Here is a 13,739-nt window from a genome sequence, read left to right as displayed (position 1 = left end):
TGTCTTTTATTCTGCATTTATAAAATATAAGGGTTGAAAATCATTGTGAGTTTTGTTAAGTTTTACATACCTATCTAAAATATTCCAAAATGAAAACAAGCTATTTAAATATAAGTGTTAATAGTTAAAAACTGATTCACATTAAAAAACTATATTAAATCATGATATCTCGTTAGTTTTGGATAACTTAAATTAATTTGATTTTCTTCTCGAGTTTTCGAATTGTCAAGGGTATTCTGTAGGTGTGTTTAAAGTTGATTATAAGAATAACCATTTATAAGTCGAAGGAAAAGTAATTCTAAGGGACAAAAAACAATAAACTAATTCCGACGAAACTAGAAACATCATATATACGACTACAGGTTTTTTGCAAGAAGAAAATTAAAGAGATTATTTCTTACGATATTACTACTTATAAACTTTTCATACAAACTACTAGTTCATTATATCGATTCGATTAGAAATAAACAAGGAAACTACTGATGATTGGATGAATAACGATGCGTGTTTTCTTTTTTCAAGAAAACCTATTCATAATTTCTTCTATAAGACACATTTCCGATGCAGAAAATAAATTGGTTTTTTTATAATTCCTTCAGTATAATTTATTTGTTTTAAGAATAGGCGTCTCTTTAATCTTTTAACATATTATTGTGTGTTTATGATTGATATAAATATTTAAATATTTCAAATTTTTATATACATTTTAAACAATTATTAGTGTTTATTTCAAAATGATAATTAAAATGTCACAAAATTAATAGGCACACCACACGGCACACCTAATATTATAATATACAACAGATGAATTGTACTATTTTTATGTATCTGTATATTATTTGTATTTTTTTTTAAAATTTATGTTGTTTTTAGTGAAAACTATGTTATAAAATATCGTTTAAAGTTTAAAAAAAGACCCAAATAAATGTTGAAAATAGGCATTCTCTCTTACGCGTATTACTTAAGCACAGTTTGCGGATGCATAATGAAGTAAGCAAAACTTCATTAAAATTGCATACACTGCCAACTGTAATTTAATTACAACCAAAAATAATAGGTGCGAGTATAATATGTACTATGATGTTCCCGAGAAAGTCGTAGAATCACAGAGAACATATTAATTTTGAATATTGTGATAGTTATTACACGATGGTCGATGGATAAATTTACTAATTTGCAGAATTTCACGCATAAATTATTAAAATATATAATGTGTGTTAGACTATAATAATGTACGTTGTATACATATGTTACATACCTACAATAGTATAGAGTGACACAACACTATAGATTTTGGATTTATATTTATTTTAAATCTATTGACACGTCTCCCTTTGTGGTCTCCGGTGAATTGTTTGATCATGGAAGTGTCATTTTTGTTTACGGTTTAATATCGAACAAACGAGTTTTTCTCGTTGACTTTCGATGATCGGGTTTGGAAATTATTCTCGAGAACATTTGACGTTGTGTAAACAGTTTATTTTTCTCCCATTGAAACGAGTTGCATTTTGACGTTTAGCCTTGATTTATTTAGCTTTTCTGTCAGTCTTAAATTTTTTAAAATCCACAGCATCAATAAGAAAGTAAAATAAAATATCACCTCATGCTTTTTATATTTAGGTACATTTGATGTCGGTTTCTACTTAACCGAGCGATTTTCTGGAACGAAATAAAGCGACCATGTCCCACGGATGTTAAATGTTTCGCAAAAAAAGGTTTAAAAATAAAAAAAAACACACACACATTCGTTTAACATATTATTATTTAGTTTAAAAGCTACTTCGGATGATAGATGTCTTGCCGAGTGAAGCGAAATGCACACAATTCGGAATAAAAGCGTTGGGTCAGTTCGTGGACCGCGAAAAGTACGCCAAGCGTTATTATATTATAATATATGATATCGTTTGAAATTTAGTATTACCATATACTATACGGTTTTTTTTTTTTTTTACCAAATCGATTCCTGTGGATCGTCATAGAGGCAAATCGCAAGGGAAGCTAAGGTTGCTTATATGCATTCCATATAGAGCTAGCACAACGAACGCCATCGCCACGATTAGTACACTCATCATATTATAGCTGGTGTTGGTCAAACAAATACAATAATTAGTTTTTATTTATTTTAAGTTTGCTATTATTCAATTTATATAATAGTAATTTCAAGTTGAATTGGAATTGGTTTTTCCTTAGTATTTTTTGTTCTTCAACACCCTTAATACTTGGGCCTACTCGGTGATTGGCGACTATATGAGACGGTGCCACCGATCGAAGTCCGTGACTATAATAATATAGGTACTAAAGTGCCTATTTAAATGTTAAAAGCGTTGTAGTCTATTAAAGTATATCAGCAGTGTAAGACTATCCACAGCTGCAGGCGAAAAACCATCCCTCGAATATCATATTATTATAAAATCAACTGACGAATTTGAATCGTGGATAAAAAGCCCCCAGAAAAAAACGACGTTTTTCCGCCTACCGACGAACTATTTTATCGTGTGCGCATAGTATATAATAATCACTTAATATTACTTGTAACGACGACGTGTATATAGTACACACGCTGACGCAACCGTCGTGCGACAATCAGTCACAGAAGACTTTGGGAGACGCGTATTTCGACTTAAACCGAGTGCCTAATTCATTAGGTACGACGATATACGGTGTCCCGTAAAAAATTATAAAATAAACTGACGAATTTGAATCACGGAAAACAAGCCCAGAAAAAAACGCCTTTACCGATGAATCTTTTTATCGTGTGCGCACAATATAACGATCACTTAAAACTACGTAATACTAAGTGTATATATAGTACACACAGGGCCGTATTTAAAAATTTGACGCCCCCGGGCATATAATTTATGCCGCCCTCCTCCTACCACCCTACCACCCAAAAGAATTAACTATATTAGTATAATATTAATATTACACCAATTACGTCATCCATGATCAAGATTATTTAATATTAAAATCTAACTTATCAATTAATAAATGAAAACCGTTTAATTGTCAAAAAAAATTAAAATCTTTTTTTAATTAACAAATTATAACATAATAAAATATAAAATTTTCTTTCGTTTAATGTAATTTTTTCCTTGCTTGATTATTAGTGAAATCTTCAATTATAATGCTATAATTAAGCTGATTATTTAATTGAGACTCAATATTTAAAATAGTTAACCAAATTCTAAAAATAGATTTTTTCGAACATTGTTATCATTATCACTATTATTTTGTCGATTGTAGTTTGTCGGGTTTATCCCATAGACTTAATATTATAAGTCTATGGTTTGTTCTGTGATAGTTTAATTGTAAGCAATTTATAATACAGCTAAATAGATATTGACAGTGGTTCATAACATTTTTCTAAAATACAAATTACAAAAATATCAAATAAAATACGATTATTTTTTTTTCGTTACATTTTTAAAATTAATTTCGCTAAAATATTTTGCCGCCCCTGAGACGAGCCACCCCCGGGCATGTGCCAACCCGCCCCCCCCCCTAAATACGGCCACACCGCCACTAACGCAACCGTCGTGCGACAATCAGTCGCAGAAGACTTTGGGAGACGCGTATTTCGACTTAAACCGAGTACCTAATTCATTACGATGATATACCGCGTCGTCCCGTGAATAATGATTGTCGGGCCAGTATTATACTATATTATTATATTATAACGGGCACGTCATTATCCCGAGCGACTCTGTCTTTCGACTGGAGTACCGCTCGCGTTGTATTATATTATTATTATACACTAGTAGTGAATTATATGGGTGTGTATACGTATATATTTTATAATATTGTATACGTTGTTAGAGAAGCCGCAAATTTTTAACAACAAAATGTAGTCGTTATCCATCACACTTTTACGAGCGTGTGCAGTATATACTACATATATATATATATATACAATATCGCTGCAACAGAAGTGCGTACATATTATATGAGAAAACTTTCTTCGGTAAATAAGTTGAAAATATAAATTATACAGAGTGTCTTCGTCTTGGCGGCCGCCGCGTGTGTTCGCGTATGCGACCATCATAATTTAAACCGAATTTTTGTGTTTTTTTTTTCCCCCCGATTCTCCGGAAGTTAAGCGATGGTCGATTTCTGTACGGTCAATTAATGTAAATATTCTAAAAGTATATTAACTACCAACCCCGTTTCCATTGAGCGGTTGAATAAATAGTGACGTCAGTTTCAAAGTTTGGCCAGAAGGCGTAGAGGCGGAGTAGCGGAAGAGTATATATTTATATAGCGGTCGGACGGTCATATACGAGGTGAAACACTCTGTATGTACATAAAATATATACGCGGGAATTATAAATTTTGTGTTTGCCTTTAACAACAAAAAATTGTTTTTGTTTATTTTTATAAATTGTTCTTTTTCTAAAAAAAAGTACACAGAAAATTTTATTAAAATTGTGCATATTATCAACCATATAATAACTCTATAAGTACGTTGTACGTATATTATCCCTTGTATCCACACACCGTAATAACATTGTTATATATTGTTTATCGATCGTTGTTCAAAACGTCCAGTTTGAATTGGGTATTTTATTTTTATTATAAAATAATATTATTCATCATTTCATCATAGTCGTATCCCTTTGAAAACGCTCCACGTAACAGGATGGGTCACGTCGGATTCCAGTCACGTCGGTTTACCTTAGTGAATGATTTAGGTGGAATTTTTTCCCTTTGCAATATTATAGTTCTCACCTCTTTATTTGAACGAAATACAAAAATTATCAAAATGAAATTCCGCAAATTTTTTATGGCAAACGAAAAAAAAAACACTACCGCGCTGATGATAATGGGGTTTCCCACCGATCGAATCGAACTCTACAGATATTACCTATAGGTACTCGTCGCGCTCTCCGAACACTTAACATTTATTGCAAACGAGAAATATCGACCAAACCTAATTCGATTATATAAAGAACGTGCATGAGTCGAAACGTAATATTACATTATTTACGATAGCAAAATACTGTTCTGCAGGTATCTGCAATGACTATTGTCATAATATAAATAAATATAAAATATTATTATACGACGCGTTGTCATATATTGTGTTATCATTGAAATTGTTTGTTTATCGCGGTGGTGGTGCTAGATCGCGTGGGGTGGGGGGGGGGGGTGGGATGGTGGAAGTGTCAACAAAATTGAAAACCATACTTATCACCATCATTGTATAAGGTATACACTATTACTATATATAATTTGTAAATATAATATGAAATTTCGTGTGCGCGGGAAAAAAAGAGATTTTCGTAAACGATTGTTATATGGTTGTAGATTATATTAAATTTATATACGTTATCATTACGCATAATATAACTATAAATTTTATTTTTAATCGTTCACAACAATGCGCGGCAACTTGCTGTCCTAGGTGAACCTCCTTATGAAATTATTTTAACGGTGCGTCTATACATAAATATTATCACTATAACGCAGAACTTCATACGGACTACTACCTACTGTTTAGTGTTTGTCTGTACATTAACAACGCGGTGATTATAGGGAGGTATATTTAATTATTGTTCAAATGATAAAATATCATTAGAGGAGGTAACGGAGGAAGTACGAAATTATACTATAAATCATATAATTTAACGCAACCGCGAGTTTGGCTTTTCGGTTGGGTTTCGCAATGGATTTTTCTTTCGTATTTGCTGATAATATCGTAATATTTTGACGCAAAACACAAATACATTATATTATTACTGTTTTGTAATATTGTACGAACGCGAGTAACATATCATAATATTATTATATTATAATATCTAACTATGCTATGACTGTGGATCGTTTGTACGATACGTGCACGCACATATATATATATATATATATAGGTATGGAGAGGTGTACTCACTGAGACTGGCAATGTTCTTCAACGTGTTGAGCAAACCATTCATCACATCGCCCGTGTTCCAAATGTGTTTTGATAAGGAATATTTCGCAGGTCTCGAGTTGCCCGGACGGGATGACGGCGGCGACGGTTCAAACGCCGGACGGTCTGAATGAAGAATGCAATTTACTATACGTTACATTATACGGCACTGATATGGTACGCGTTTCCTCCTGTTGTGCGTCAACACATGCGCGTTAAGTTTTTATCGATCGGCCGGCCCTCCGCTCCTCACACCGGCGCGGCGGCGGCGGTCCACCCCCGCGTGCACACGTGCGGTCGGCGCACCACTCCGTCAACCCTCCCCCTGGGGTGGTGATCCGGTAGGACTGTATGCTCCCTCCCCGGGGGTGCCGACGGGGTAGGACTTTATGCTCCCCCCCCTCCGACTCGTCCTCCGCGTCCCGTAAATCGTATTATCTATATACATGTTTAGGTTAAGTGTATAATATACACACACGCGGACGTTATACATATTATATTATAACATTTTATTATTGTGACGTACCTGTAATATATCATTTTCACCCGTCGTCGAGTCCAACGCGAGTTGTACTGCACACAAATCATGACGTGTGAAGGCGCGCGTAATCGGCCACGTCGATGTATAGCTATTGTTGACGGTTTCGCGACCGCGTCACGATTTTAACAACGACTCGTAATTAATAAGGATGGCCAACGGGACGCACGGCGTTATAGTCGAAAGTGTGTACGAGGTAGATAGGTAGTAGAGTAGACACCGCTTATAAACTTACGCTTAAGACTCACGGATATAAGGTTCAGTCTATTATTAGACTCAAAATCGTCTGGAACGGTCCGGACGTATCTAAATACATTAAAAAAAAATTGGTTATAAGACTCAAATTTCGTAAAATAAATAGTAAAAAATAAACTTTTTTTATGTAAAAATGAATTTAATTGAAAAATTAAATAATCGTGTTGATTAGTACCATCACCGTGGTACTAATTGCTATGTACAATACGAATACGAACAGTATATTTTCGGAATATTGGAACAAAATAAAAAACAAACTGAAATTACAAATTTTTTTCAAAATAAAAAATAAAATTAACAATTATAATTTTTTATCAATGTATAATTTTTATAATATTTTTATATGTAATTATAATTTTAGTTTTTTTTTCTTATCAGGATTATTAAATGTATTGAAAAAATAGTATGTAATATGTAATACCTATGTGTTAAAGTATTAAAATTGAAGCAAAATATGTAGTAAAATAAAATTTATAAATACGTAATTAATTTTTTTTTCCCCGCTTCGCCTATAAGATTCATTCGGTTATAAGACTCACTTTGTGCTGGTCCCAAAGCGAGTCTTATAAGCGGCGTCTACTGTATATTATTATTCTCGACCCTAGGTCGCGATGGCCCCGCAGTGGCGGACGAGTTATCAGTGCGGAATTTGGAGGGAGCGTTATTGTGTTCCGGAGGGGAAATCGCCCTCACGACGATGACGATTTATTGTCTTTCCGGATGAAAGGTTTTAAAATCTCTCTAAGCCGACGACATTCCGCCTCGTTGATATAAAGACAACAAGGAAACAAGACACCCAGCTCGTGGAGTACAGAGCCTTACAACTACATATTATTATATAAGTGTTATTGTTATACGTCATAAGATGTTATGTTAACGCTATATACCTTCATGCACGTTTTTGGGTTCAGACGGAGAATGGGCGATTTCATTATGATCTAATATTAAGACCTTTGGGTAAACTACTTTTTGTCTAAAAAGTGTACTACATATTTACGTGAACGGTATGACGAATTACGATAAGACTGTGATTGCGTTTGGCGTAGGATGAGTTTTACTGTTTTAGGTAAAATCGCCTCAAATATATATGTAATATTAGGTATAAAATATGTAGGTACAATGTAAACCATTTAATTATTAAAATGATTTTAAATTATTAAATTATTATAAAACTAAGAAAACTGATTCACTTAATATAATATCTGATACCTACAATAATTTTATATTCACCTGACATAAAATTCGACGTAACGATAATGATGTCGAAGTGGTTATATATATACAGTATACACGCGTAGGCGTAACACGTGGTAATTTTCATAATATAATATTCAAGGAAAAATAAAATACGATTAGGTGTATTAAGAATTGATATTTTTCAAAAATAGAGTAAGATTCAATTCGGTGTCTCAACGTAAGTGTAATTCATAAATTGTAATCTTTATTTTCGTGCTACAGCCTACAGATAAGTTTTTATTAATAATAATAAATTATGATTCATTATTAGCCATTAGGATTTAAACTATTTTCGAATACGAAATAAAATTATTCAAATATTTATAGTGAGCGGTTTCTAGTTGGTATTTCAACTGACGTCTGGCAGCTAGTATCGGAATTCTTCGTACTTAGTGTTAAGTGTTTGATTTGGTTGAGAAGTGGTCCCTCTTCCATAGTACCAAAACACTCGAGTCAATAGATACGTGACATCGTGACATCCTAAATCTGACTTTGGTCGTTGGTATACGATCTTGCCAATCGTAAGTTATTCGGGATCAAAAATCTTCGTATAATATTTGGAGAAGCGACATTTTAAAATAATATATTCAAAAGAAAACACCAGTTAGATTACTAACTACTATAATATATGAAGCCATATCAATGGACTTACCGAGAAAAAGTAATAGTTTATATCAAATTTTTAGGTTAGGCAAGTTAGGTTGTAGTTATATTAAACGACAGGTTGGTATACAACAGGGATGGGCAACTCAATGATACTAGAGGGCCAATTTTGAATGTGCGAAAACTTAGCGGGCCAGAGAACATGGAAAGCAAAAAAAAAAAACTTAATGTTAACTATACGCCTATAAATATAATATTGTTTAATAATGGTTAAGTTACACTTATTCTTAAAATCAACTTTGATGAACTTGGTGGGTAGATTCATATAAAAATATAAACTATTTTTTGAAAGGAGCAAAATTGTTTCTATTACAAAATAAAATATTTGTCGTACTATGTTAGAACGGTTAAGATCTTTTTAATTTCGAATAAACATTTCACAAGTTCCAATAATTAATTAAATTACCATTACTTTACGTTTTAAGACAGCAACACAAAAAAATAAATCGATTTTTAATAAAAAATGAAGCAGTGTTATAAATTATATATTTTATCCCAACAAAAACAGTCCGCCATACACCGTATAAAAAAAAAACTGTTTCTAAAATTTGTGATATTATTTTAAATTATTTTCTAAATCTTTGAACTTAGATATCAATGATATACAAAGATATCATTAAAGTTTAAAGTCACCAAGCTAAGTTCAATTTTTTAGCAGATTATTTAACATAAATGATTTCTATAGTTCAAAGACTTACCTACCTATAACATGATATCGCAACTTTTAGAGCATTTTTTTTACACGGAGTTGGTGGAGTGTTTTTTTTTGGGATATCACTCATTTTTTATTGGTACCTTATTATTTCGGGAGCCTATTGTTTTTACAATGATGTTATTTTTAAATTATTTTATAAAATAAGTTTATATGTTGTTTATAAATGGTTGCCATTGGTTGCAGATTAAAATAGTACTAGTAGAAATTTATATTATCTTAATTTTTTTTTTATATTGGTTGCCATAGGTGTCGGATAATGCCAACTGCAGGCAATATTATCTAATAAAATGTTGAAAATACACGACAATAATTTCTAGTTAAATTAGCGATAACTCTGTTGACTTGTTCAACATTATTTGAAAACTACAGCATACACTTATACGTGCACTTTCCAATTAGATTATTGTATTTTCAAATTTCATTATTTAACTACGAATTTGCTATGCTTTCTCAATACATTTTTTTCGTGAATCGTGTCGTTTCTTGAGTACCTAATTATTATAATCCGGCAGTTTAACGTGGGTTTTGCCTATGTGTGTATCTTAAGGCGCTCTTTTCTTTTTATACTTAGAGCGAACCCGGCGCCGTTCGTTACAAGCAATTCGGTAGACGAGTGCTATATATTATGCTGCGAAAGCTATTACATAGTCGGGCCGACTGTATGACTGTATAGTGTAATGCGACAACTAAATCTGTAAGATTGAAGCGTTAATTATTTTGTCGGCAAATTAATATCTTTACAGTGCATTACATATAATATTATAAAATTAATGTAATAAACCAAAAGGTATATTGTCATTTTTTTTCCCGGCGAAAATGACGTGTACGAAGACAGAAGCTCTGTATATTAAATATTATAAACGAGCGTGTCATTATTACGATTTACATTATACGTAGGTATTCTATTCGTCGATAAGTAAGTCCAATTTTCGAATGTAAATTTAACATATTATCACATAACCCGGGCCACGTGTAATGATCAGTCCTGCCAATAATGCCACAACAAGTAAATGTATAATGAGTTTTATATCAAACAAATACGTATACAACATTAACATAATAATAATGATATAATCAATGATATTATTATGTATCAAAATGTCCGCCAGCCGCCTGCGTTATAGTTTCAAAATATAGGTACACGGTTAATTAGCGTAAATAATACGACGTTTATTCGTCGTTTGAATATTTCAAGCCACTTATATAATATAACGTCGATGTTGTTCAATATTGTGATACACAAAACCGTAGAGTTTGTTTTGTAATATTACTATTTAATTAAAGCTCGTGTCGATAGAACTCGGCTACACCCACCCCAGCGCACATACCCTGCAGTGCCACTTGCTCTTTTGCTATCTAGGTTAGGATATTATATTATGATAAGAAGTCGAAACGTTACATTTCAGCGTTTTACTAAAATACAAATATTTGTCTATTGATTCCGCGAAAATGCGCGTTTCAGTCTCGGCAATAAAAACAAATAAATAAAAAAATAAATTTTATGTATGGTTATATTATTACCACAACGGACGATTTATAATAATATTATGTCGTTTTTATTTTATCTACGTCACGTATACGATTTAGGTGATTTTTGTCGACGGGTATCTACAACCGAACACTTACTATCTGTTACACGGTCGATTGGGATTAATGACTTTAATTTTTTACGTTACCGTAGGGTTCAAATTAAAGCAATAAAAAATAACGAAACTCCGTAACCTTCTATTGTAGACCTTATAGGTATATTACGTCGTCCTATAAACGCGCACCGTTCAAGATAACTTACTTATAATTATCAGAAGCATTATGTACAAATAAAAGCAATTCTTTTTTATTTTTGTTAAATATTGTTTAAAACAACGATTTTGTTTGGAAAATCTATTTAATCAATTCATTCAGACGAAATAAAAAACTAAAAATGATTTTAAAATAAACGTTTAATTTTGTTTAAAAAATGGAAAAATTAAAAATTAATTTGTTTCATTATATTATTAACGGCTTCGTCCTTAATGTATTATATATATATTTTTAATGTTTGTTGATTTATAATTTTGAGTGAAATGACGAAGCAATTTCTACATCAAATGGGAAAATATAATTACATTTAGTGAATGTAGACCAAACAAAATAATATTACAACATTATCACTATGTAGGTAGTACCTATAAGTACTTAATGTATCTACCTACAACTATACATATTAAGTAACTACAAATTATAGATAAATTGTGTTTATATTTATTCAAATTTCATCCAAAAATAATTTCGTGAGTAAAAATACTTATTTTAAATAATGCAATATCTACTTTAAAATTTAACACGTATATATACATTCTAATGCATAATTTACTACCTTTGAATAATGTATATAATATATTATGTTTTATTTAATTTTTATTTTATGGCAGCAGATACTAAAATGTGTAAATTGTAATTGGATAAAATTCGTGTTTTTTTTTTGTTCATTTATATATAATTGACAGCTTTTACCAAAAGGCAAAATTCAAAGCCTAACACCGAAAATGTATTGCAATTATTATCTGACACAAGTTTTCAACAAATTATTAATGAACCAAAGTGCTGATATTGTCCTGTAGTAACTACAGAACTGTCCGGAGGGTCTACAACTTGAAAATCGTGTTAATTAAATTTATTCTCCATTACAAACGATATCAACAACGATAGCAACATTTTCTACAAGATAGTTAACTGAAGGTTCAAAACATGTCATTAGTAAATTAATATAGTATCTATTTTCAAAACTTGATAGAATGTAACGGCAATTGACAGTTGGTTTTTTTTTCTTTTATTGAATCAAAACTTTTTTTATTTATTTATCTCACTTTTTCAGTTTCAAAAGGATTGATATGTTTCCTGCGTGAACCCTATAGCTAAAGATCGAGAACATAACACAGACATATAGACAGATTTGATACAAATAGTTTAGAATTTATACATTTTGAAAAACTAATAAAAATGGTAAAAAAAATACTTATTATTAAAATAATAATCTTCAAGAATATATTATTATCATCAGATTTTCTGTCAAATATAGGCGATAGTGTACCTAATTAATAATTATGTAAATTGTTTTAAATGTAAAGATTCAGTAATTATAATTTGAGTTCATTAGATGGTTTCTATATTGTTAGAACATTTTTTGATTTTTTCCAGTAAATACTAAATTTAAAGTAAGATATTTTATTACACAGAATAAATGTCAACTAAAGCTGTTATAATACAAGAAGTTTTGGAAACATTTAAAAATAGTCCCCTCATTCTAGTATATGTTTTCACACAGTACCTACCTACCTATGCGTTTTTATATAATACATAAGCACTTTATTTTTTCATATGTTATTATAAATAAAAACAACGATACAAAAAATATACCAAAGCATCTGAAGCGTATAAAAAATTAGCTTCCTATCTGTACAAGTTTGTTATTTTTATATGGACACCTACAGATGTCCAATTAGTATTATGTAATCTACACTCTATCCACTGATATAATAAAATAATAATATAAATATCTTCAAAAGCATAAATAACAATAGCACAAACGTGTAAGCAATATTATGTAATAAGAAAATATATACTTTTTGACAATTGTTGACACTAATTGGTAATCCTATATAAAAGCGCGTTACCTGAATATTAATACAAATTACATCTATTAAATTACAATTTAATATATTAAACAAATAAGGATTGTTTATCAGGTAGATGTAAATCATTATCTGGCAAAACGTTTACAATATTGACATATTGTGCTCGATGATTATAATAATAATAAATATGTAATCATTTTAAAGAAGTGGATTTCGAAAGAAAGTTAGGCGAGAAAACGATCTTCGTACCTATATTATTATATAGTTAACCGCAAAACTACGCTACCGCGTTTTAGTTCAATGCCGATCGATAAGACATTTGGACGTGCCATTCATTTTGGTAAGTTGTGTCAAATTTTGACCAATCGTCCAGCGGTCCTTCGCCTATAAAAGTGTTAACGTTTCAGGGTGTGCCCACGATAGTCATTGAAGACGGATTCGTTGAAGATTGGATGGCGATTCACAGATTAAACAAATCTAAATAATATTTTGTATATCCGCTGTTAGATATCGGAATATATTAAAATTATTGAACTATATACTATGGCGATGGCATAAAAGTGTTATAATTATTATTTTATGAAACTTTAAATGTTTTTAAAACGTGATGATTTTCAAGTAAAATTAATTTTTTATGTTCGTTTGAATGACAGACTATATCTTTGCTCAGAATCGTTTTTCGTATACAATAATTTTATATCATTGAATTAAAATTTAACACATCCGAATTACAATGACTCCTTTAGAAACATAATGTACAACAGAGCATTTTATTTTTATTTTTTGTCTTATAGATTGGTTACTTTATCCGTTGGA

The 13,739-nt window shown here is 31.1% G+C and overlaps 1 protein-coding gene across 3 annotated transcripts in view; it reads right to left on the bottom strand.

Annotated features, from left to right (window-relative positions):
• Nucleotides 1–13,739, bottom strand: part of LOC100570559 (TBC1 domain family member 30) — a 40,651-nt gene that overhangs the window by 7,114 nt on the left and 19,798 nt on the right. For 2 of the 3 annotated variants that reach the window (XM_008186127.3, XM_029489321.1), the window contains exon 4: nucleotides 5,885–6,028. The exons of the other annotated variant lie outside the window; for it this stretch is intronic. In XM_008186127.3, the coding sequence (XP_008184349.1) occupies nucleotides 5,885–6,028 (144 nt within the window). The remainder of the gene's footprint in view (nucleotides 1–5,884; nucleotides 6,029–13,739) is intronic. 3 annotated transcript variants of the gene reach the window in all.

This window comes from Acyrthosiphon pisum, chromosome A2 (genome assembly GCF_005508785.2).
Source record: "Acyrthosiphon pisum isolate AL4f chromosome A2, pea_aphid_22Mar2018_4r6ur, whole genome shotgun sequence".
Classification (NCBI taxonomy): Eukaryota; Metazoa; Arthropoda; class Insecta; order Hemiptera; family Aphididae; genus Acyrthosiphon; species Acyrthosiphon pisum.
The sequence above is the reverse complement of the archived record's forward strand: the minus strand, read 5'-3'. Positions and strand labels throughout refer to the sequence as shown.